The 23,461-nt window shown below is 36.1% G+C and overlaps 1 protein-coding gene across 5 annotated transcripts in view; it reads right to left on the bottom strand.

The window, feature by feature from the left end:
• Nucleotides 1-23,461, bottom strand: part of TTC28 (tetratricopeptide repeat domain 28) — a 575,247-nt gene that overhangs the window by 538,192 nt on the left and 13,594 nt on the right. For 4 of the 5 annotated variants that reach the window (XM_043901459.1, XM_043901460.1, XM_043901457.1 and 1 more), the window contains exon 2: nucleotides 18,832-19,110. The exons of the other annotated variant lie outside the window; for it this stretch is intronic. In XM_043901459.1, coding sequence (XP_043757394.1) covers nucleotides 18,832-19,110 — 279 coding nt within the window. The remainder of the gene's footprint in view (nucleotides 1-18,831; nucleotides 19,111-23,461) is intronic. 5 annotated transcript variants of the gene reach the window in all.

Genomic DNA, 23,461 nt, shown 5'->3' with positions numbered 1-23,461 from the left:
ACTAAGATCATGGCATCCGGTCCCATCACTCATGGCAAATAGATGGGGAAAAGTGGCTGACTTTATTTTTCTGGGCTCCAAAATCACTGCAGATGGTGACTGCAGCCATGAAATAAAAAGACATTTAACTCCTTGGAAGGAAAGTTATGACCAACCTAGACAGCATATTCAAAAGCAGAGACATTACTTTGCCAACAAAGGTCCATCTAGTCAAGGCTATGGTTTTTCCAGTGGTCATATATGGCTGTGAGAGTTGGACTGTGAAGAAACCTGAGTGCCGAAGAATTGATGCTTTTGAACTGTGGTGTTGGCGAAGACTCTTGAGAGCCCCTTGGACTGCAAGGAGATCCAACCAGTCCATCCTAAAGGAGATCAGTCCTGGGTGTTGATTGGAAGAACTGATGTTGAAGCTGAAACTCTAATACTTTGGCCACCTCATGGGAAGAGTTGACTCATTGGAAAAGATCCTGATGCTGGAAAAGACTGAGGGCAGGAGGAGAAGGAGACGACAAAGGATGAGATGGCCAGATGGCATCAATGACTCTATTGACATGGGTTTGGGTGGACTCTGGGAGTTGGTGATGGACAGGGAGGCCTGGCGTGCTGTGGTTCATGCGGTCGCAAAGAGTTGGACATGACTGAGCGACTGAACTGAACTGAGCTCAATGTCTCACCAAAAACAGAATATCAATTAAGAAGTAGAAACTGTTTCATTTAAAAGACAATGGCATAAAGTAATAATTATAAGATTATGCTGAAGGGCTTATAATATATAAAGATGTCATCTGTAGGACAACAAATAGCATAAAGGAAGGAGAAAGGAATGAAGCTGTATCATATCAAAGTTTCGTATACTTTTGAAATTAAATTTATATAAATTCAAACTATATTGTTTTAAATAAAGATGTTAATTATAACTCCTAGGGCAACCAGTGGGAAAAAAACTAAAAATATATATAGTAAAAATAAATAAATATAAAATATAAAAATATATATAGTAAAAAAAACAAGGAAATATAAATGGTATATAAGAAAATATTTAACATAAAAAAAGAAGTCATGCAGGAAGAGAAGAACAGAAAAAAAGACACAAAAAACAAATAAGACATTAAAAAAGACATATAGGAAACATAAAAAGCAGGTATAAACCCTACCTTTTCAGCAGTTACATTAAATATAAATGAATTAGACACTACAATCAAAGGAGAGGGATTGACAGAATAGATTGTTATTGAAAAACAAAACCATGATATAGTCATAGACTATTTACAAGACACTCATGTTAGTTTCAAAGTAACAAGTTGAAAGGAAAAGTATGGGGAAAGATACACCCTGTAAGCAGCAACCAAAATAGAGATGGTGCGCTATTAATATCAGACAAAATAGATTTTACAGCAAAAATTGTGACTACAGACCAAGGATATTTTATGACAAAACGATCAATCTTTCAGCAAGACATAAAATTATAAAAATATTAGCACCAGACAACAGAGCCCCCAAAATACATGAAGCAAAACTAATAGAAGTGAAGGGAAAAAAAGAGAATTCAACAATGATAGTTAGGGATGTCAAAACTTCCAATAATGAACAGGACCACAGAAGACTTGAACAATACTATAAACTAATTAGGCCTACTGTACATCTAAAAAACACCCCTCTCAACAACAGGAGAATATACATTGTTCTCAAATGCAGGCAGAACATTCTTGAGAAAGATGATATGCTAAGCTATAAAGCAAGCCTCAATAAATTTTAAATGATTGATATGATACCAAGTATCACAATGGAATGAAATTTTAAATCAGTAACAGAAGAAATTTTGGAAAGTCACAGATATGTAGAAATTAAACATACTCATAACCTTTAACTAGACTGACCATAAATTGTTATCACTCTGGTTAAAATCTTTCAATCATATCCTATCAATCTTTGAATAAACCTTAAAACCCTACAATGGTTTAAAAAGCCAAGGCTGTACATTACCTGGCTCCTGGCCACCTCAACAACCTCATCTCCTACAGTCTCCACTTCACTCACTCGTTCATTGTGCTCCACTGACGTTTGTGCTATTTTCTTCCGTTAACCAAATTCAAACTAGCTGCTTATGCTGCCTAGAATGCACTTTGCCCAAATCTTCAAATGCAGTCCTTCCGGGCCCCACTGAATCTCATCTCCTCCCCAGCACTCTCCTCTAATTCTGCCACTCATCTTCTCAGGACTCTTTCCTTTCAGTGTGAAGTGAAAGTCGTTCAGTCGTGTCTGACTCTTTGTGACCCCATGGACGATACAGTCCGTGGAATTCTCCAGGCCAGAATACTGGAATGGGTAGCCTTTCCCTTCTCCAAGGGATCTTCCCAACCCAGGGATCGAACCCAAGTCTCCCACATTGTAGGCGGATTCTTTACCAGCTGAGCTATCAGGGACTCCCTTTTAGTGTAGTCTGTTTCAAATAGTCTTCCAAGCACTTATCACTTTCAAATATTTACATATGTATTTATCACTTTATTTTCTGCGTCTCCCCTTCAGAATGTTAGTTGTGACAGCCTGGTTCTTTTTGAATCACTAAGCTTTAAAACGGTGCCTAGCACACAAAAATGCTCAATAAATGTGTGTCTTGCTGAAGAAATGAACTGAAATTTAAAAAGCACTAATGTATATAATAAATGCATACTAATATTCTATAAAAATAAACCTAAAAACATTTTGTGCATTTCTGTTATTAAGCTCCAAGTCATTTAAAACATCTTTTTTTTTTTCACTTGTAATGACAAGTAAAAAGCAAATAAATTGCAATCTCAGACTGATTTATACTATAGGAAACTGAAACTGAATAGTCGGCTCAACATTATATGGACGTATCAGTGTTAAAACTTGAGACAGAATTCTGAACTCTTAAGATTCCTTAATTAATGAACTCTTTTATCCAGGGAAGTATTACAGTATACTGATTAAGGAAAAATTCTTCAGAGTCAGACAGACCTAGGTTAAAGTCTAACTCTTTAATTTACTAGCTGGGTGTCTTGGGCAAATTATTTAACCACTCACTCAATATAAACATTCACTTTTACAAAGCTTGGATAATAGTATCTACTCCATAAGATTATTTTGAGTATAAAACTGATATCACAAAAGTATTCAGACAATCCTTTGGCAAATAAGCATCCAATAAGAGCTATTATATTTTGCTACTAATATAATTTAGGTAAACCAAAAGGAAACATAAGGCCACAATATTTTTCAACATTTTTTATTACCTATAACTCTGTCATCAGGTGTAGCAACTAACAAATAAGATATAATACTCTGTCATCGAGTATTGTACCTGATGATAGGATTTTGTCATCAGGTATAATCAATAAAAAGCCTCTTGATGAAAGTGAAAGAAGAGAGTGAAAAAGTTGGCTTAAAGCTCAACATTCAGAAAACTAAGATCACGGCATCTGGTCCCATCACTTTATGGCAAATAGATGGGGAAAGAGTGGAAACAGTGTCAGACTTTATTTTTGGGGGCTCCAAAATCACTGCAGATGGTGATTGCAGCCATGAAATAAAAAGACACTTACTCCTTGGAAGAAAAGTTGTGACCAACCTAGACAGCATATTAAAAAGCAGAAACATTCCTTGCTAACAAAGGTCCATCTAGTCAAAACTATGGTTTTTCCAGTAGTCATGTATGGATGTGAGAGTTGGACCATAAAGAAAGCTGAGCGCTGAAGAATTGATGCTTTTGGACTGTGGTGTTGGAGAAGACTCTTGAGGGTCCCTTGGACTGCAAGGAGATCCAACCAGTCCATCCTAAGGGAAATTAGTCCTGAATATTCATTGGAAGGACCGATGCTGAAGCTGAAACTCCAATACTTTGTCCACCTGATGCGAAGAACTGACTTATTGGAAAAGACCCTGATGCTGGGAAATATTGAAGGCGGGAGAAGAGGACGACAGAGGATGAGATGACTGGATGGCATCACCAACTCGATGGACATGAGTTTGAGTAAACTCCAGGAGTTGGTGATGGACAGGGAGGCCTGGTGTGCTGCGATTCATGGGGTCTCAAAGAGTCGGACACGACTGAGCGACTGAATTGACTGATTGATTGATAATCAATAAATGAAAATATGAAAAGAGCTTTACAGAAAGAGGAGGTATTTATGTTTCTTACTGTGAAATTTTTCCTTATATAGTGTTGTACCACATGAAAACTACCAAACCCCTCAAGAATATAACTATTTCTATAACTCACAATTCATACTAAAATGATAGTAACTACTTCACAATTGACTTGTCTGAAAAGATGTGATTCAAGAAAATTTCAAAACAAAAAGATAAAGGGTAAGAAATCAAACTAAAGTAGATACAACTAAGAAGCAATATGGAAAGTCAGAAAGAAAAAAATTTCTTGAATTAATGCATATATATAGAATCTAGAAAAATGGTACTGGTGAATTCCAGGGCAGGAATAGAGACGCAGATGGAGAAAACAGACTTGTAGACACAGCGAGAGGAGAGGGTACGATGAATTGAGAGTGACATTCAAACACACACATTACCATGTGTAAAACAGCTAGCTAGTGGGAAACTGCTGTGTAACACAGCTAGCTCAGCCCGCTGCTCGGTGATGACCTAGAAGGATGGGTAGGGGGGTGAGGGGGTGGGAGGGAGGGGTAACATGTATACTTATGGCTGATTGACAATGTCGTATGGCAGAAACGAACACAACATTGTAAAGCAATTATTCTCCAATTAAAAATAAGTATTTTTACAAGGGATATATTTTAGGAATGAGGGTACATAAATATGTACCATATTGTACATATGACCTGGCAAGGAATACAGAGGTAAATCACAAGGATGGCCAAAAATTCTTCCCTTTCTAAATATGCCCTTAGGTAATCCCCTCTTAGAGTGGGTCTGGGCTCGGTCATGTGAGTTGCTCTGACCAATGGGAAAATAGCAAAGGTGAAAACAGACTCAAAACTGCTGTGTCCCAGTGCTTCCACTTTCTTGCAGTGCTTGGAATCCTACAATTACCATGTGAAGAAGTCCATGAAAATCTGCTGGATGATAAGAGACACATGGCCCAGTTACTACCGTTTCCCAGCTAACAGCATTCTAACTGTAAGAAATGGGAATGAGACTGTTTCAGGTTATTCAACCACCAGTCAAACCCCTAGGTGTCCTTGAACACATGAACAAGTCCAGTGGAAATTAGCTGGGTTGGCCCAGACCAAAAGAGTCACCCAGCTGACTTACAGAATCTTGAGTTAAATAAAATGGTTCTTATTTTAAGCCACTAAGTTTTTAGAGTGATTTCTTACAAAGCAAAAGCTAGCAAATACAAGTCTAGATCATCAATACACTCTCTTTTTGGTATTTTGGCCACGCCATGTGGGATCTTAATTTCCTGACCAAGGATCAAACCCATGCACCCTGTAGTGAAGCATGATGTCTTAATCACTGGACTGCCAGAGAAGTCCCTATTCTTTTTTTTTTTCAATCGTTGAGAAGAAGTAGAATATCAAAACAATGAAAAATGTCCATATGCAAATTTTTTAAGATAAATCAACTAAACACTCTTACCAGAGAAGAACAATGCTTACCTATATAGCAAATGCCTAATAGATATTTGTTGAGTCAAAATAAAATATGGCACACATATAAAAGAAAAATAGTACCTGATAAGTTATTCAAAAGAGAGCATGTGTCTTATATATATGGTAAAAAAAAGTCTCCCTCTTCCCTCTGTAACACATGTATCTTAATGGAATATTTCATCCATGTGGCATCATACTTTTTAAAAAATGATCAGCAGAAACTGGGAGGACTCAGATGATTTCTGAGATTATTATAAGAGGAAGAAAAATGCTCAAAAAAGAATTAGGTAGTTTGACTAATAACTCTATGTGTACAAATACAGAACAACTGTAGCATGATGATGGTGGTTAGCACCATCATCATTTGTAACTATCATGTATTAAATAACCTGTATATGAGAAACTCTGTGCTAAATGCCTAACATTATTTTATTTAATCTTCAATACAACCCTTCAAGGTTTGTGATGTTAACCCAGTTCATAATAGGAAAACTAGGGCTAATGGAGGAAAAGCAACATATAAGGAGAAGAAACTCAGGTCTTACCAAAGAACCAGCAGCCTCTGCTTCACATGCTTCAATATATATGAATTTCAGTTACCACAGTTAAATAACACCAGTTCCCTAATAATGCAGTTCGAGTTTTACATACCATGGTATATTCAGTTCAGTCCAGTCGCTCAGTCATGTTCTACTTTGCGACCCCATGGACCACAACACACCAGGCTTCCCTGTCGATCACCAACTCCCGGAACTGGCTCAAACTCACGTTCACTGAGTCAGTGATGGCATCACGGGCATCACCAGGGTATATTAACTGTGAGTAAATGTGTAAAAGTACAGACTCCACTGCTAGCTCTTCAGTACACAATTTCTACATAATAAAAAGACATGCATCATGATTACTGACCAAACATCATTTGTTTCAAAGTCTGTCAGAGGGACTTTCCTGGTGGTCCAGCAGCTAAGACTCTGCGCTACCAATGCAAAGGGTCCAGGTTCAATCCCTGGTCAGGGAACTAGATCCCACATGCTGCAACTAAGATTTTGGATGCCACAATTAAAGACCCGGCATAACCAAATTATATAAATAAATAAAAAGTCTGTCAGAGATTGGTCACTGCAAATCTGTTATTCAGCTCATATACAAACAGCAAAGAAGTAGTTATGCTGCCTCCTTATCTTCCAGTGATAAACCCATATGGACAGTCTCAAAAGAGAACTGACCAATGAATATGAGCGCAGCAAAGAAATAAAAAGTAACAACACTGAAGGTGAAATTGGAATCAAATGTAAAGAAAGATCTAAAAGAACAGCTGACTGTGGGGATGCTGGTATGTCTACCATTCAAGGAATTTGGTCAGAAGAACTTTGGATAATGAACTTACGGACATAAATGAAGAAAGGAGTTGTGACAAAAAAGCTGAATATGTTCCAGAGAAAGTGATGCTGGCAAAATTATTGGAAATACAGGAATTTTCAAAGATATTTCACAAAACTGAAAGCACAAATATTAAAACAGTAGAAGCTGATGCAAAATTACAAAGGAGTATGACAGTTTGTCAAGGCATATTGCCATTGACATTTGCTCATGCTGTATTATAAATTACATGATGAGAAGGAAGTAAGCACTGTTCAAATAACTCTGGGTAAGTTTTTAATATAAAAATAAAACAAATACTTAATGTTTTAAATCACAGGCATTGAATATTAGTTTTTAAATATTTTAATATTTAATATTTCCTTTCCTTACGTATTTATAATCTACAGTAAGAGTTTTTAAAATTTTGATGAAAACTTGCAGAGGTCACAGAACAATCAAAATCGCTGCAGTGATCACAGTGAGAGTCTTCAGCCTGCACAGTTATCTCTAAGGCCTGTGCTACCACGCAAGGCAAGGAGTGCCTGTAAGTGCTGTTTCCATTATACAACGCTATCTCACCAAACATACAAAAGGTTTTAATGTGTGAGACTTGAAAGAAAGATTTCTTCCAGAACAGATTAAAAAGTAGACTAAAACTATTGAGGTCTTCAGCTAATGATTAAAAGAATTTCTAAACATCAAGTTTATGGTCTGTGACAACTGCATCCTTAGAAGTCTTCAAAAACACACATACACACACACACACAATTATGCCTCCTAATTTTCTCATTGAGGCTTAATAAAAAGTGCATAGTTGCACTTCCCTAGTGGCCTGGTAGTTAAGACTCTGCCTGCCAATGCAGGGGACACAGGTTCAATCCCTGGTGCAGGAAGATTCCACATGCCTCTGGGCAACTAAGCCCGTGCATCACAACTACTGAGCCCATGCTCTAGAGCCTGTGCTCCTCAGTAAGAGAAGCCACCACAATGAGGAGCCCATGTACCACAACGAAGACTAGCCCCCACTCCCTGCAAATAGAAAAACGCCTCGCGTAGCAACAAGAACCCTGTGTAGCCAATAAATGAATAAATAAAAATTTTTAATATTTTTTTAAAAGTGCACAGCAATGTTAGGGCTATAAGATAAATAAACAACAAAGTTTCAAGGAATTTTCAAGTTAATTTAAGACTCAGATACATTCAAGTGACAGGTTTATAGAACAATAAAAACAATTAAGTGACGTTAGCGGGACTCAGTGAATGATAGATTCACATAAGCTCACTGCAGTTTCCAGGAAAAAGTAAGAGTTGACAACCATAAAAAAGAATGAAGTCAAAAAAATAAATAAATAAATAAAATAAATTTTAAAAAATTAAAAAAAAGAATGAAGTCATGTCATCTGCAGCAACATGGCTGGGCCTAGAGATCATGATACTAAGTAAAGTAAATCAGACAGAGAAAAGACAAGTGTCATATCATATCACTTATGTGTGGAATCTAAAAAGAAATGATAGAAATGAACTTATTTATAAAATAGAAATCAATTCATAGACATAAAAAATGTCTCATAGATATAAAAACAAACTTACGGTTACTAAAAGGGATAGCAGGGGGAGTGGGGGATAAATTAGGAGTTTGGGATTAACATATACACACTACTATATACAAAAAGGATTTACTGTATAGCACAGGGAAATATACTCAATATCTTGTAAAAACCTATAATGGAAAAAGAATGAAAAAGAATAAAAACATACACACTTGAAACTAACACAGCATTGTAAATTAACAAACTCCCCAGGTTGGTAGGTGCCCAATATGCTACTGGAGATCAGTGGAGCAATAACTCCAGAAAGAATGAAGAGACAGAGCCAAAGCAAAAACAACACCCAGTTGTGGATGTGATTGGTAATGGAAGTAAAGTCCCATGCTGTAAACAGCAATATTGCATAGGAACCTGGAATGTTAGGTCTATGAATCAAGGCAAATTGGAAGTGGTCTAACAGGAGATGGCAAGAGTGAATGTCAATATTATAGGAATGAGCGAACTAAAATGGGCTGGAATGAGTGAATTTAACTCAGACGACCATTATATCTACTACTGTGGGCAGGAATCCCCTAGAAGAAATGGAGTAGCCATCATAGTCAACAAAAGAGTCCAAAATTCAGTATTTGGATGCAATCTCAAAAACGACAGAACGATCTGTTCATTTCCAAGGCAAACCAGTCAATGTCAGAGTAATCCAAGTCTATGCCCTGACCAGTAATGCTGAAGAAGTTGAACGGTTCTATGAAGACCTACAAGACCTTCTAGAATTAACACCCCAAAAAGATGTCATTTTCATTATAGGAGACTGGAATGCAAAAGTAGGAAGTCAAGAAATACCTGGAGTAACAGGCCAATTTGACCTTGGAGTACAAAACGAAGCAGGGTAAAGGCTAATAGAGTTTTGCCAAGAGAATGCACTTGTCATAGCAAACACCCTCTTCCAACAACACAAGAGAAGACTCTACACACGGACATCACCAGATGGTCAATACCAAAATCAGACTGATTATATTCTTTGCAGCCAAAGATGGAGAAGTTCCATCCAGTCAGCAAAATCAAGACCAGGAGCTGACTGTGGCTCACATCATGAACTCCTTATTGCCAAATTCAGACTTAAATTGAAGAAAGTAGGGAAAACCACTAGACCATTTAGGTATGACCTAAATCAAATCCCTTATACAGTGGAAGTGACGAATAGATTTCAAGGAATTAGATCTGAGAGGGTGCCTGAAGAACTATGGATGAAGTTTGCGACATTATACAGGAGGCAGGGATCAAGACTATCCCCAAGAAAAAGAAATGCTTTTAAAAAAGCAAAATGGCTGTCTGAGGAGGCCTTACAAATAGCTGTGAATAGAAGAGAAGTGAAAGGCAAAGGAGAAATGGAAAGATATACCCATTTGAATGCAGAGTTCCAAAGAATAGCAAGGAGAGATAAGAAAGCCTTCCTCAGCAATCAATGCAAAGAAATAGAGGAAAACAACAGAATGGGAAAGACTAGAGATCTCTTCAAGAAAATTAGAGATACCAAGGGAACATTTCATGCAAAGATGGGCTCAATAAAGGACAGAAATGGTATGGACCTAACAGAAGCAGAAGATATTAAGAAGAGGTAGCAAGAATACACAGAAGAACTATACAAAAAAGATCTTCATGACCCAGATAATCACGATGGTGTGATCACTCACCTAGAGCCAGATATCCTGGAATGTGAAGTCAAGTGAGCCTTAGGAAGCATCACTCCAAACAAAGCTAGTGGAGGTGATGGAATTACCAGTTGAGCTATTTCAAATCCTAAAGGATGATGCTGTGAGAGCGCTGCACTCAATATGCCAGCAAATTTGGAAAACTCAGCAGTGGCCACAGGACTGGAAAAGGTCAGTTTTCATTCCAATCCCAAAGAAAGGCAATGCCAAAGAATGCTCAAACTACTGTACAACTGCACTCATCTCACACGCTAGTAAAGTAATGCTCAAAATTCTCCAAGCCAGGCTTCAACAGTATGTGAACCATGAACTTACAGATGTTCAAACTGGTTTTAGAAAAGGCAGATGAACCAGGATCAAATTGCCAAATCTGTTGGTTCATCAAAAAAGCAAAAGAATTCCAGAGAAACATCTATTTCTGCTTTATTGATTATGCCAAAGCCTCTGACTATGTGGACCACAACGAACTGTGGAAAATTCTGAAAGAGATGGGAATACCAGACCACCTGCCCTGCCTCTTGAGAAACCTGTATGCAGGTCAGGAAGCAACAGTTAGAACTGGACATGGAACAACAGACTGGTTGCAAATAGGGAAAGGAGTATGCCAAATCTGTATATTGTCACTCTGCTTATTTAACTTATATGTAGAGTATATCATGAGACATGCTGGGCTGGATGAAGCACAAGCTGGAATCAAGATTGCCAGGAGAAATATCAATAACCTCAGATATGCAGATACCACCCTCATGGCAGAAAGTGAAGAAAAACTAAAGAGCCTCTTGATGAAAGTGAAAGAGGAGAGTGAAAAAGTTGGCTTAAAACTCAACATTCAGAAAACTAAGATCATGGCATCCGTTCCCATCACTTCATGGCAAATAGACGGGGAAACAGTGGAAACAGTGACAGACTTAATTTGGGGGGGCTTAAAAATCACTGCAGATGGTGACTGCAGCCATGAAATTAAAAGATGCTTACTCCTTGGAAGAAAAGTTGTGACCAACCTAGACAGCATATTAAAAAGCAGACACATTACTTTGCCAACAAAGGTCCATCTAGTCAAAGCTACGGTTTTTCCAGTAGTCATGTATGGATGTGAGAGTTGGAATAAAAAGAAAGTTGAGTGCCAAAGAATTGATGCTTTTGAACTGTAGTGTTGGAGAAGACTCTTGAGAGTCCCTTGGACTGCAAGGAGATCCAACCAGTCTATCCTAAAGGAAATCAGTCCTGAATATTCATTGGAAGGACTGATGCTGCAGCTAAAACTCCAATACTTTGGCCACCTGATGCAAAGAACTGACTCATTGGAAAAGACCCTGATGCTGGGAAAGATTGAAGGCAGGAGAAGAGGATGAGAGAGGATGAGATGGCTGGATGGCGACACCGACTCAATGGATATGAGTTTGAGTAAACTCTGGGAGTTGGCGACAGACAGGGAGGGTTGCAAAGAGTCAGACACAACCGAGCAACTGAACTGAATTTTTTAAAATAAGAGTTGAGTTGGACCTATTCTATGTAGCCCAATGGGCTTCCTCGGTGGCTCAGCTGGTAAAGAATCTGCCTGCAATGTGGGAGATCTGGGTTCAATCCCTGGATTGGGAAGATCCCCTGGAGAAGTAACCGGCTACTCACTCCAATATTCTGGCCTGGAGAATTCCATACAGTCCATGGGGTCACAAAGAGTCAGACACAACTAAGCAACTTTCATTTATGTAGCCCAATAATAGTGGGTGCATGCTAAGTTGCTTCAGTCTAGTCCCACTCTTTGAGATCCTATGGCAGCAGGGACAAAAACCCCAGGCATAAAGCTTGGCATAAACAAAAAGAAAAGGGAAATGAGTGGATCAACAAGAGCAGCTCTGTCAGCAGAAGAGGAAGAAATAAATGGGGAAATGTGACCACTGAAAGCACTGGAGAGTAATCAGAAGCAGGTGGATCCTGGAGAAAGAAAGTTATGAAATGAGTTTCCATTTTCAGGGTGCAGAGGTGAAGTGCTGATTGCAGGTGAGCAGGACAAGAGTGCTGCCTCTCTGGCCTGTGGAATCAGACTACTGAAGCACAAAAAAGTCATAGCCTTTAGCCAAGGAAGAAGGGGATCCAGAAGGAAAAGAGGCAGAAAAGGGATACACAAATTCTGCCTTCCAACATCTCTGGATAAGCCTTGAGTTAACATGTATGAAGCAAATTCAAAGCAATTCAACTAAAGACAATATCTGTATTGAAGCTGAAGCTTCAATTCAAGAAATAAAGTATGTGGTTTTATTCTAACCAAGAAAATTACTAGCCAAACAGTATCATCAACAACCACTGAAAACAATGGCAAACTTACAAGAAAAAAACAAAATTAACTCAGAAAGATTTCAAACAAACCAATAAATAGCAGGAAAAGAGTAACAGAGGAACAAAAACAGAAGACAGAAATAAAATGGTAAGTAAAGGCAAAATCAATAGTATTGATGATCACATTAACTGTTAGTGGACAAACATTCAATTAAGAGACAAAGACTGCCAAAACTGACTTTAAAAGCAAGACACAATTATATGCTGTTCAAAAGAGATGAATTTTAAATGTAAAAGCCCAGAGAGATTGAAAATATATAAATAGAAAAATATACATAAAGCAAAAAGTAAGCAGAAGACGGCTAGAGTGGCTATATTAATATCAAACAAAATAGATTTTAGGACAAAAATAGTATACCAGAAATAAAGAAAAACCTTGCATAATAATAAAAGGATCAATTCTTCAAGAAGACAAGAATAAAAGTGCTTATGTTAATAACAGAGCTTTAAAACACATGAAGCAAAATTTGACAATATTAAAGAGGAAAATCATGAGAAGGAAGTGGCACCCACTGCAGTAATCCCGCCTGGAAAACCCCATGGACAGAGGAGCCTGGCGGGCTACCGTCCATGGGGTCACAAGAGTCAGACACGACTTGGCGACTAAACCATCCACACTACAAGGTGAATACATGCCTAAAGATAATGTGTGAAAAGGATATTTGCCATATACTAGATAGTTTTTTGGTGGGAGGGTGGGAGTCAAGGAAGACTTGGGGTTATTTTTTCATCAACTTCCATTTTATACTTATTTATAAAGGCCATTATTTTTACTAATGCTGTAAAACTATGAAAATGAATAAAATACTAAAAGTTTCATATAGCCAAAAATTCATAATATGATGACTTTATTTTATATGATAATATGAATTAAAACACGTATCTGTCACAGATATAAAAAATAAATAAATAAAGAGGAAAATAAAATAAATAAATAAATAAAAAATAAAGAGAAAAATCTCCAATTCCAAAATCTTAATTGGAGATTTTAACTTCACTCCAGCAATTGATGGAATAACTAGACCTAAATAAGTCAGCAAAGAGAAACAAGATATGAACAACACTATCAACTGCCTTGACCTAGTTGATATCTTTGACCTAGCTTATATCCATAGAACTATAGCTCACTACTGCAAAATACTCATTCTTTTCAATTGCTCACAGTAGGTTCACCAAGATAAATCATATGCTGGCCATGAAACAAGCCTCAGTAAATTGAAAAGCAATAATATCATTCCAAGTATGTCCTTTAAAAACAATGGAAATAGATTAGATATCAGTAATAACTTTGAAAAAATCCAAATATTAGGGACATAAGTACAAACTTCATTAAATAACTCATGGATCAAAGAAGTAACCATAAGGAGGATTAGAAAACATTCTTAACATTATCATTAAAATGAAAACATGTCAAAATTTGTGGGATACAGCAAAAGCAGTGATTGGAGAGAACATTTTAGGTTTAAATTATTGTGTTAAAAAAGAAGAAAGATTTATGACCAATAGCCTAGGTCTTCCCTGGAGTGCAGTGGGACACTGCGCTGTCAGTGCAGGGGACACGGGTTCCATCCCTGGTCTGGGAAGATTCCACATATTACTGAGCAACTAAGCCTGTGTACCACAACTACTGAGCCCATGCTCTAGAGCCCTCCTGCCACAACTACTAAAGTCTGCACACCTTAAAGCTCTCACACCTCAATTACTGAGCCTGTGTGCTGCAACTACTAAAGCCCATGTGCCTAAAGCCTGTGCTCCACAACAAGAGGAACCACCACAATGAGGCCCATGCACTGCAGCTAAAGAGTAGCCCCTGCTTGCCACAACTAGAGGAAAGCCCAAGCCCATGCAAAGCAACACACCCAACACAGGCAGAAAGAAATACAGAAAAAAATTTAATAAAATCAATGGCCTAACCTCCCATCTTAGGAAACGAAAAAGACAACAAATTAAATGAAAAATAATTAGAAAGAAGAAAATAATAAAGCGCAGAAATTGATGAAACAGAAAACGTACAATACTGAAAATCAATAAACCTAATAACTGAACAGAAAGATGAACAAAATTGATAAGTATCTAGGCAGACTAATGAAACAAAAAAGATACAAATTAACAACAGTATGAAAAGAATGAAAGAAATAGAATGAAAGAAAGAACACCATTAGAGGTCCTACAGAAATGAAAAACAATAATGAAAGAATGTTACTAACAATTTCATGCTGATAAATTTGCAACCTGGATTAAATGTAAAAATTAACTGAAAGAAACAAAATACCAAAACTAATCTAAGAAGAATTAGAAAATTTAAATGCCCTCATATCAAAGAAATTTAATCCATAATTAAAACCTTCCCACAAAGAATAGTCACGGTAAAGATGACTAGACTGGTCAATTCTACCAAATACTTAAGGACAAAACATGCCTTTTTCCAGAAAACACAAGAAGAGGGAACACTTCAAAACTCATCATATGAGGCCAGTATCCCTCTGATACCAAAACCAGCAAAAGACATCATGAGAAAAGAAAACACAAATCAATATTCCTCATAAACATAGATGCAAAAATTCTTGACAAAATTATAGCAAATCATATCTAACAATATATAAAAATGGTATATGTAATGACAAAGTGGTATTTATATGACTGCAAGGCTAACTTAACATTCCAAAGTAAGTGAGAAAAAATATAACTTCAATAGATGAAGGAAAAATGTGACAAAATTCAACAATCATAATAGAAATTGAATGGAATATCCTCCACCTGATTAAGGGCATCATCATCAACAATACAAAGCTCCTACTTTTGCACTAAGATCAGGAATGAGTAGAGGAAGTTTGCTCTAATCTTTTCTATTCATAATTGTACTGGATATCCTAACTGGTACAATGGAGCAAGAAAAAGAAATAAAAGGCAAAGGCCAAAAAAAAAAAAGAAGAAGAAGAAGGAAGAAGCAAAATTGTCATTACCTGTAGACAACAGGATCATGTACAGAGAGAATCCAAAAAGCCCTACTAGAACTTAAAAGAAAACTCAAAAGGGTCACATGACACACTTTTTTCTATAGACTCAGTTCAGTTCAGTCGCTCAGTCGTGTCCGACTCTTTGCGACCCCATGAACCACAGCACTCCAGGCCCCCTGTCCATCACCAACTCCCGGAGTCCACCCAAACCCATGTCCATTGAGTTGGTGATGCCATCCAACCATCTCATCCTCTGTCGTCCCCTTCTCCTCCTGCCCTCAATCTTTCCCAGCATCAGGGTCTTTTCAAATGAGTCAGCTCTTCGCATCAGGTGGCCAAAGTATTGGAGTTTCAGCTTCAACATCAGTCCTTCCAATCAACACCCAGGACTGATCTCCTTTAGGATGGACTGGTTGGATCTCCTTGCAGTCCAAGGGACTCTCAAGAGTCTTCTCCAACACCACAGTTCAAAAGCATCAATTCTATACACTAGCAATTAAAAATTGCTAAATGAAAAATTTTAAATACATTTTTAATAGCATCAAAAAACAAAATACTTAGAAATAAATTTAATTGAAGATGTGAAAGACCTGAACACTGAAAGTGACAGAAGTTGCAAAGGGAAATAAAATAAAAACTAAATAAACAGAGAGATATACCATATTCATGGACTGAAATGTTAAGACAGCAATTATCTCCAAATTACTCTAAGAATTCAATGCAATCCCATTAGTTTCCTAGTAGATTTTTTTAAGAAATTGATGTTGATTCTACACTTACATAAAAATGCAAAGACAGAGAATTAGCAAAAACCTAGAAAAAGAATAGGTAGAAGATTCCCAATATCTGATGTCAAAACTTACAAAATTATAGTAATGAAAACAATATGATTTTGATAAGGATAAATAATAAATCAATGGAACAAAACAGTACAGTAATATCCTCACACTTTTACAGTCAAATGGTTTGTGGAAAAGGTGCCAAAGATAATTCAATGGTGAAAGGATAGTCTTTTCAACAAATGTGCCTGGAACATGGTTATCTATCTGGAAGATAAATAAATAAACCTGATCCTTACCTCATTCAGTCCCTAAAATTAACTTGAAATGAATCACAGACCTAAAAGTAAAAACTACAAAAATTCTAGAGGAAAAGAAAAACTTTACAACTTTCAGTAAGACAAATATTTCTTAAATAAGACACAGAAAGAATGAATATATACACAGACAACAGCTATGAGGCAGTTGGAGATAAAGATATCATAATGGGATCAGGCTTATTGTTTTCTGGGGGGATCTCATAGTGCTTTCGTCCATACTTCTTTTGAAGCCCATATCACACCAAAATCACTATTTCTTTCAGACAAAATAAATGAGAATAAAAAGCTCTCCATCCAATCTCTGGAACCCTTCAATCTTAACATAAAAAATTAACTTTTACAGAGAGAGAAAGAGAAATTTGAAGGTATGTTTTACCACATCAAACTAGACAACAATGACAGTTGGAGAAAGATTTCAGAATGGATTATAATGAAAATGTGAAAAAAGTCAAAAAGAAAAGGAATTGATAAAAATTTACCAGACATATCTTTACAAGAGAGTAAAAATGAATCTTCTTTTATATAATAAGTATATTCCTAGAAAAGTATAAAAGCAAGTTTTTATCAAAGGAAACTTTTATGCAGTAGAAATTTCTTCACAAGTTAATTTTATTATGAATCATATTATATAGAAAGACCCTTTCATGACTTCAGTAACAAACCCTAATTTATACTTTATATAATTCTAAATCTTGTTGCTTAAAGCCAAATATGGAGTTGAAATATTAATGCAAATTTTAAATACACAATAAACTTACTTATCATAAGAGAAAAAAATCAGAGACTAAAATTGAGAGAAATTATCTTAAAAAGTTGATTTCTCATCTAAAATCATAACAGTGCACCTTCCAGCCATTTTCTGTGCAAAATCATAAGAAGTGGACATGAGAAAGTGGAAATGACATAGAAAAAGGGAAAAGATAAAAGTTTGAAGCTATTCACAAATAATAAGAACACAAAATAACTAGACCTCAATAAAGAAGGAATGAAGATACTTAATCTAAAATTTAAGCTCTCTATATTTATTGGGCTCACTGTATCATCACAGGCTTTTAAAAAAGAAGAAAGAAAGAAAAAGAGGATACAGACCAAGGTTTGCTAGAATAACTAATTTGAACATTTAATAAAAATGCACAATCATAGCTGTTATACACGAAACACCAAGTATGTACAAGTAACAAATAATCTCTAACTCTTAAATAACCTTACAAGATAGGTACTATCATTCCATTTATCTTAACCCCAGAGATGTTAAGAGACTTATCTAAAGCCATATTGTCATTAATAGAAGTGAAGGAATTTGAACCTAGGTCTGTCCTTTGAAAACAGCAATCTAACTCCCAAGCAGTGTCACGTAACATTTTTTTAAAAACAGATCTGGTTTCATTTACAGTGATTATAGTTGTAAAAGAAATCCTTTAGGGAATTACAGAATCCTAAACAACTTATAAGGTAGCAGCATTGCTAGAAATTCCACTGACTGAGGCCAAAAATACCTACCAGAATTAAAGCAGAAAGCAACATGACTATGACATATCACTAATAAGATAGTAAGAATCGTTTTTAAATTTCTGGGAAATTTTCACTAACATTTGTTAGTCCAACAGAAAGCCAAAAATAGAATGAAATGGGTTTGTAGTTCAATTTAAAAAAAAAATCTCAAACACTTTGATCACATCTTAAGAAAGCATTTCTAAAACTGGATGTTAGAAGGTGAACAGGCACAATGAAAATAAAGTATATACCAAATAGAGATAACAACTCAAGCCTTAAACTATTCAAGGGAATATAGATAATTATCCTGATTTATTAGGGGAAAAAAGCTTCTCTGATCAACTACCATTCTGAAAACAAGCAGTTGTTGTTAGAAAATAAAATTATTTTAAACTGAAGAAACACGATCATAATACTCCATCTGAAATATCAGTGCAAAAAAGAGATATCCAAAACCTAGATAAATAACTAGAATGCATCCTATCAAGAAGGTAAGCTGGAGTAAAAAACAACAATGTATATCTCAAACACAAAGGAAAAGAATTAGACACTGAAAGCAAACTTCCAAAGTATAAAAAAGGAAGGCATTCACTAGTGTTCCAGCTCAATGAAGCCAATTCCACATCTTGCTGAAGTACAGACTATTAAAATATTAATAACTGTACTCAGTCAATAAAATGTTACATTAAAATAAGAAAGCCCAAAAGGTTCTGTGAAAGCAGAGGAAATTTCTACCTTTGGCCACTTGGGATTGAGAAGTCGAGCTTTGATTGCATCGTCCAGTGCCTTGTCATACTGCTGGATTTTCATATAGGCTGCAGATCTATTGCTGTATAAGATACAGTTCTGAGGGTCAACAGCCAGGGCTTCATTGTACAGAACAATAGCTGTGTGGAAATCTCCATCATGACAGGCCTGATTACTCTGACGAACTTTCTCAACAAATTCAGCTTTGCTCAGCACTGGTCCATCAGGACTTCTCCGGCCAATAGTCTTAGCACCAAAGAGAGGAATCTACAAATAAAGAAACTCTGTGAGATAAAGTTCAGTTAATCCAGAGATGTTCCTTGTTGAAATTTCAAAAGAATATGGACATTCTTCATAGTCTGCTTTATATTACAGTTAACTTTTGTGCCCAGAAAGACAACACACTTTCCAAGAAGCAGCAAACATAGTACCTTAAATACATATGTATGTGTGTTCATATATACACATATAGTTACAAACATACATATTTATTTTTTTTAATTTTTTTATACATATTTATATATGCATATATTTTTTGTTTCAGAGAATGAATGAACGAATAAATGCAAAAAATAATCAGGCTTTTCCTTGGCAATTTAAAGTTATACTAAGAAAAAAACAAAATGCAAACCAATGCAGACAACACGATCTCAATTATGTTAAGATGGCTGCATTTATGAAATTAACAAAAGGAACAAGATCAAAGTATCAACTATGCTAAGTTATCTTTGGATACAAGATTATGAGTTATTTTCTTAAAATTTTCTTCTAACCCAATGTGACGCAATGAGCACATGTAAGTCTTAAATTTAAAAAAATAATAACCTTTTAAAAAATAAATTTTCATGTACCAAGGAATCTTTTTAGACTGGCAAATTTGGTAACTATAATTTGCCTACCACCATGAAATTTCAAAGACAAACATCAGTTTTGGGAGATCATCAAAAAGGAAAAAAAAAAAACTGCTGTAAATTGTATCTTGGCAATTTAAACCCTGTCTCTGACGTTGATTTTTCCAAATCACTAAGTTTTCTATGACTTTATAGCAGTGACCTTAAAACAAAAGGGAATAAATGAGTCAAATGTTATTCATTTTTAAAAAAGGAAAATTAGGAACTGCATTAGAATCCCAAGGATAGATGCTTAAGACAGCAGTGTCAAGAGAAACAGTTCGCAATTTCAAGTAGGCGTGCCCTAAGTGATATTAAAACAAAAAATTTAATTTCCTTCCCCAAGTCTTCCTTTAAGACTCAGTCCAGTCCCTCCATTCAAAAGTGGACAGATCTAATAGGTAACAGATACAACAGGTACAAAAGTAACAGACTCCTCACTGAGGTAGTTGCATTAAAAAAGAACAGACTCCACAGAGAGGAGGAAGATGAAGCCAATCTCCCACATAGGCAAGCAAATTTTTTCCTCTACTCATGGGGTATCATATCCTAGCTTTCTAGGACAATTTAAAATTTCCTAGGAATTTCAAACATCAGTGCCTAAATTATATCCCTCAAATTCCTCATACTAATATAGAAGTAGCCAATAATGTATACTCTGGTTGGGGTTCTGTTTGTGTTTTTTTAAATTATGATCATGAAACATATTGCTTGAAAGTGAATGGACTATGGAACATTTAGCAAATGACCAGGATTTTCCTGAAGAGTCTTGATTAATTTTTTAATGATTTCAGCCACACCAAACTAATGGATCAATATAAGACATTTAACAATGTATAAGATATTTCATTTTGGGAAACAGTCATCATCATGACTCTACTTAAGGGCAGTACTATCCATAAATTATAGAACAAATTCAACATTTGAAAATTCAGGGGTACAACATAAAAATAGCAGTAACAGTAATAGAAGTAAAATTTGTTAGGTTCATACGTGGCCTAAAAGTGAAAAAGACATAATCCTACTATTACAGCATTCCTTGCTTCTCAGGGTAATTTGGTTCTACTTCAAAATAGATAAGAATCAAATTAAGAAAAGAGTCTGCATTCTATTATTTCCATATACAGTAATACAAAGTAACATTTTCCAAAACATGTTCCAAGGAACCCCTAGGTCCTCTGGAGACTGGGATAAACAAAGTTAAAATAAGTTTCTTCTTTAGTGGAAGACACTTAGACAGTGCATGGAATCCTCCAGGCCAGAACACTGGAGTGAGTGGCCTTTCCCTTCTCCAGGGGATCTTTCCAAACCAGGGATCAAACCCAGGTCTACTGCATTGCAGATGGATTCTTTACCAGCTGAGCCACAAGGGGAGCCCAAGAATACTGAAGTAGGTAGCCTGTCCCTTCTCCAGCAAATCTTCCCAAGCCAGGAATCAAACCAGGGTCTCCTGCATTGCAGGCAGATTCTTTACCACCTGAGCTATCAGGGAAGCCTGCTAAGAGTTATTTCACACATTGTAAATCTGATAGAGGAGATAGCTATTATACATAATAAGATCAAAGTATCTTTTTGATGGAGTACCTAGCTGGACGAGAAAATGCTCGAACCACTGATGTAAACTATTAAATAATGCCTCTGAGAGCAAAGAAAAACATCATGAAAAAGTTAGTGCTAGTGCAGAAAGATTATAAATACTAGAGTTCTCCAACACCATCATCATCACAAAATGCCCACAAATGTAAGAGAAACATACACTCTAGTAGGTGTCCATAGAAGCATCTAATTTGTCAAAATATGTCTGAGTCTACTCAGCTAGTTACAATGTGGTCCTTAGGAGGCTAAGAAATGGCAATTTTTGTGTATGATTTTTTAAAAGAGATATAATTTCCTTTGTCCTTCTCTATCTTCTCTGCAATTGATAAACTTGGCAATACAGAGAGATTTTTTTTAAAGGTTTGAAAAAAAAAACTAAAAAGGTTTGCATGTATTTCTCAGATTATATAGTACCTGGAATAAATGGCCATATTAAATTCATAGACTACTAAGGCGAATATACAGTACCATTCAAGGAGACCAAAAAAAAGCAAAGTTTTGAAATACCACTTAATTCCTCTGATATTCTTTCTTTCCTCATATATTTCATATAGGTATAGTTTATGAATGTCAACATCCGTTAACATTGTTGTTTTCTTCTGACCCTCTGACAGACTCATCTTAAAAGGATAGAAGTGTCAGTAACATATGGACCAAACTGACTCAGACTATTCAGCCACATACAATTACTTAACATAGCTCCAGTCCTGTTATAAATTTTGACTATTCAAATGATATAAAAAATGCTTATCAGGTATAAATATCTGCATGGAAAAACTTATTTTTAAAAAAGTAAAAAGATGAGTCAAGTAAGTTTAAAAAAAAAAACTATTTGTAATACATGATAAAAAGCTAATTTGCTTACTATATAGTGAAAGAAAAGTAAAAGTTGCTCAGTCATGTCTGACTCTTTGCAACCCCATGGACTATACAATCCATGCAATTCTCCAGGCCAGAATACTAGAGTGGGTAGCCTTTCCCTTCTCCAGGGGATCTACCTGACCAACGAATCAAACCGGGGTCTCCTGCACTCCAGGTGTATTCTTTACCAACTGAGCTATCAGGGAAGCCCTTAATATATAAAAATCTACAAATAAATTAGAAAAAAAAATCCAGTGGAAAAAGCAAAGAATATGTACAGGCAGATCATGAGAAAGGAAATTTATATGGCTTTTAATCACATTTTTAAATGTGTGGCTTCAATCATTTTAAAAGAAAATCAAACCATGAAATATCACTTTTCACCTCTCCTACTAATGGGGGAAAAAAATACATTTTAATGGTAAGAGAATAAAGAAAAAGTCCCACACATACATTGTTGGTGGAAGTGCAAGCTGGTGTAATCATAGAACAATTTAGGAATATCTTAAAAAAAAAATGTAAAAGATACACACCCTTCAAATTCTAGAAGTTTTTCCTACTTCTAGTAAATTAGACTTCAGATACATTAACCTATGTAAACAAAGCTATATATACCAGGATATTCATAATAGCATCATTTGTATGAGCAGAGCTCTTGGGTGAACAGGTACATTGTCAATGAGCAGTACTATTTTGAAAGGAATCTTTTTTTCTGAGCAATAGATTTCAACAGTGGGCTTAAAACAGTCAGTGAACCATGTTGTCAACAGATGTACTGTCATCCAGGTAGATAGATATAGCATAATCTAAGGACCCTAGGATTTCTTGAATAGTAAATAGCATTGGCTTCAACTTAAAGTTACTAGCTGCAATAGCCCTAATAAGAGTCAGCCTGTTCTTTGAAGTTTCAAAGTCAGACACTGACTTCTTCTCTGTAGCTATGAAAGTCCTAGATGGCATCTTCTTCCAACAGAAGGCTGTTTCATCTACACTGAAAATCTGTTGTCTAGTGTAGCCACCTTCATTAATTACCTTAGTGAGGTCTTCTGGATAACTGGCTTCTATGTCACCACTTGCTGTCTCATATTCCACCTTCCTGTTATGGAAACAGCTTCTTTCCTTAAACCTCATAAACCAACCTCTAAAAACTTCAATTTTTTCCTCAGCTTCCTCGCCTCTCTCAGCCTTCACAGAAGTAAAGAGAATTAGGGGCTTACTGCAGATTAGACTTTGGCTTACAGGAATGTTGTGGCTGGTTTGATCTCCTACCC

This window comes from Cervus elaphus, chromosome 5 (assembly GCF_910594005.1).
Source record: "Cervus elaphus chromosome 5, mCerEla1.1, whole genome shotgun sequence".
Taxonomy (NCBI): Eukaryota; Metazoa; Chordata; class Mammalia; order Artiodactyla; family Cervidae; genus Cervus; species Cervus elaphus.
This window is presented reverse-complemented; position numbering and strand designations above follow the sequence as displayed.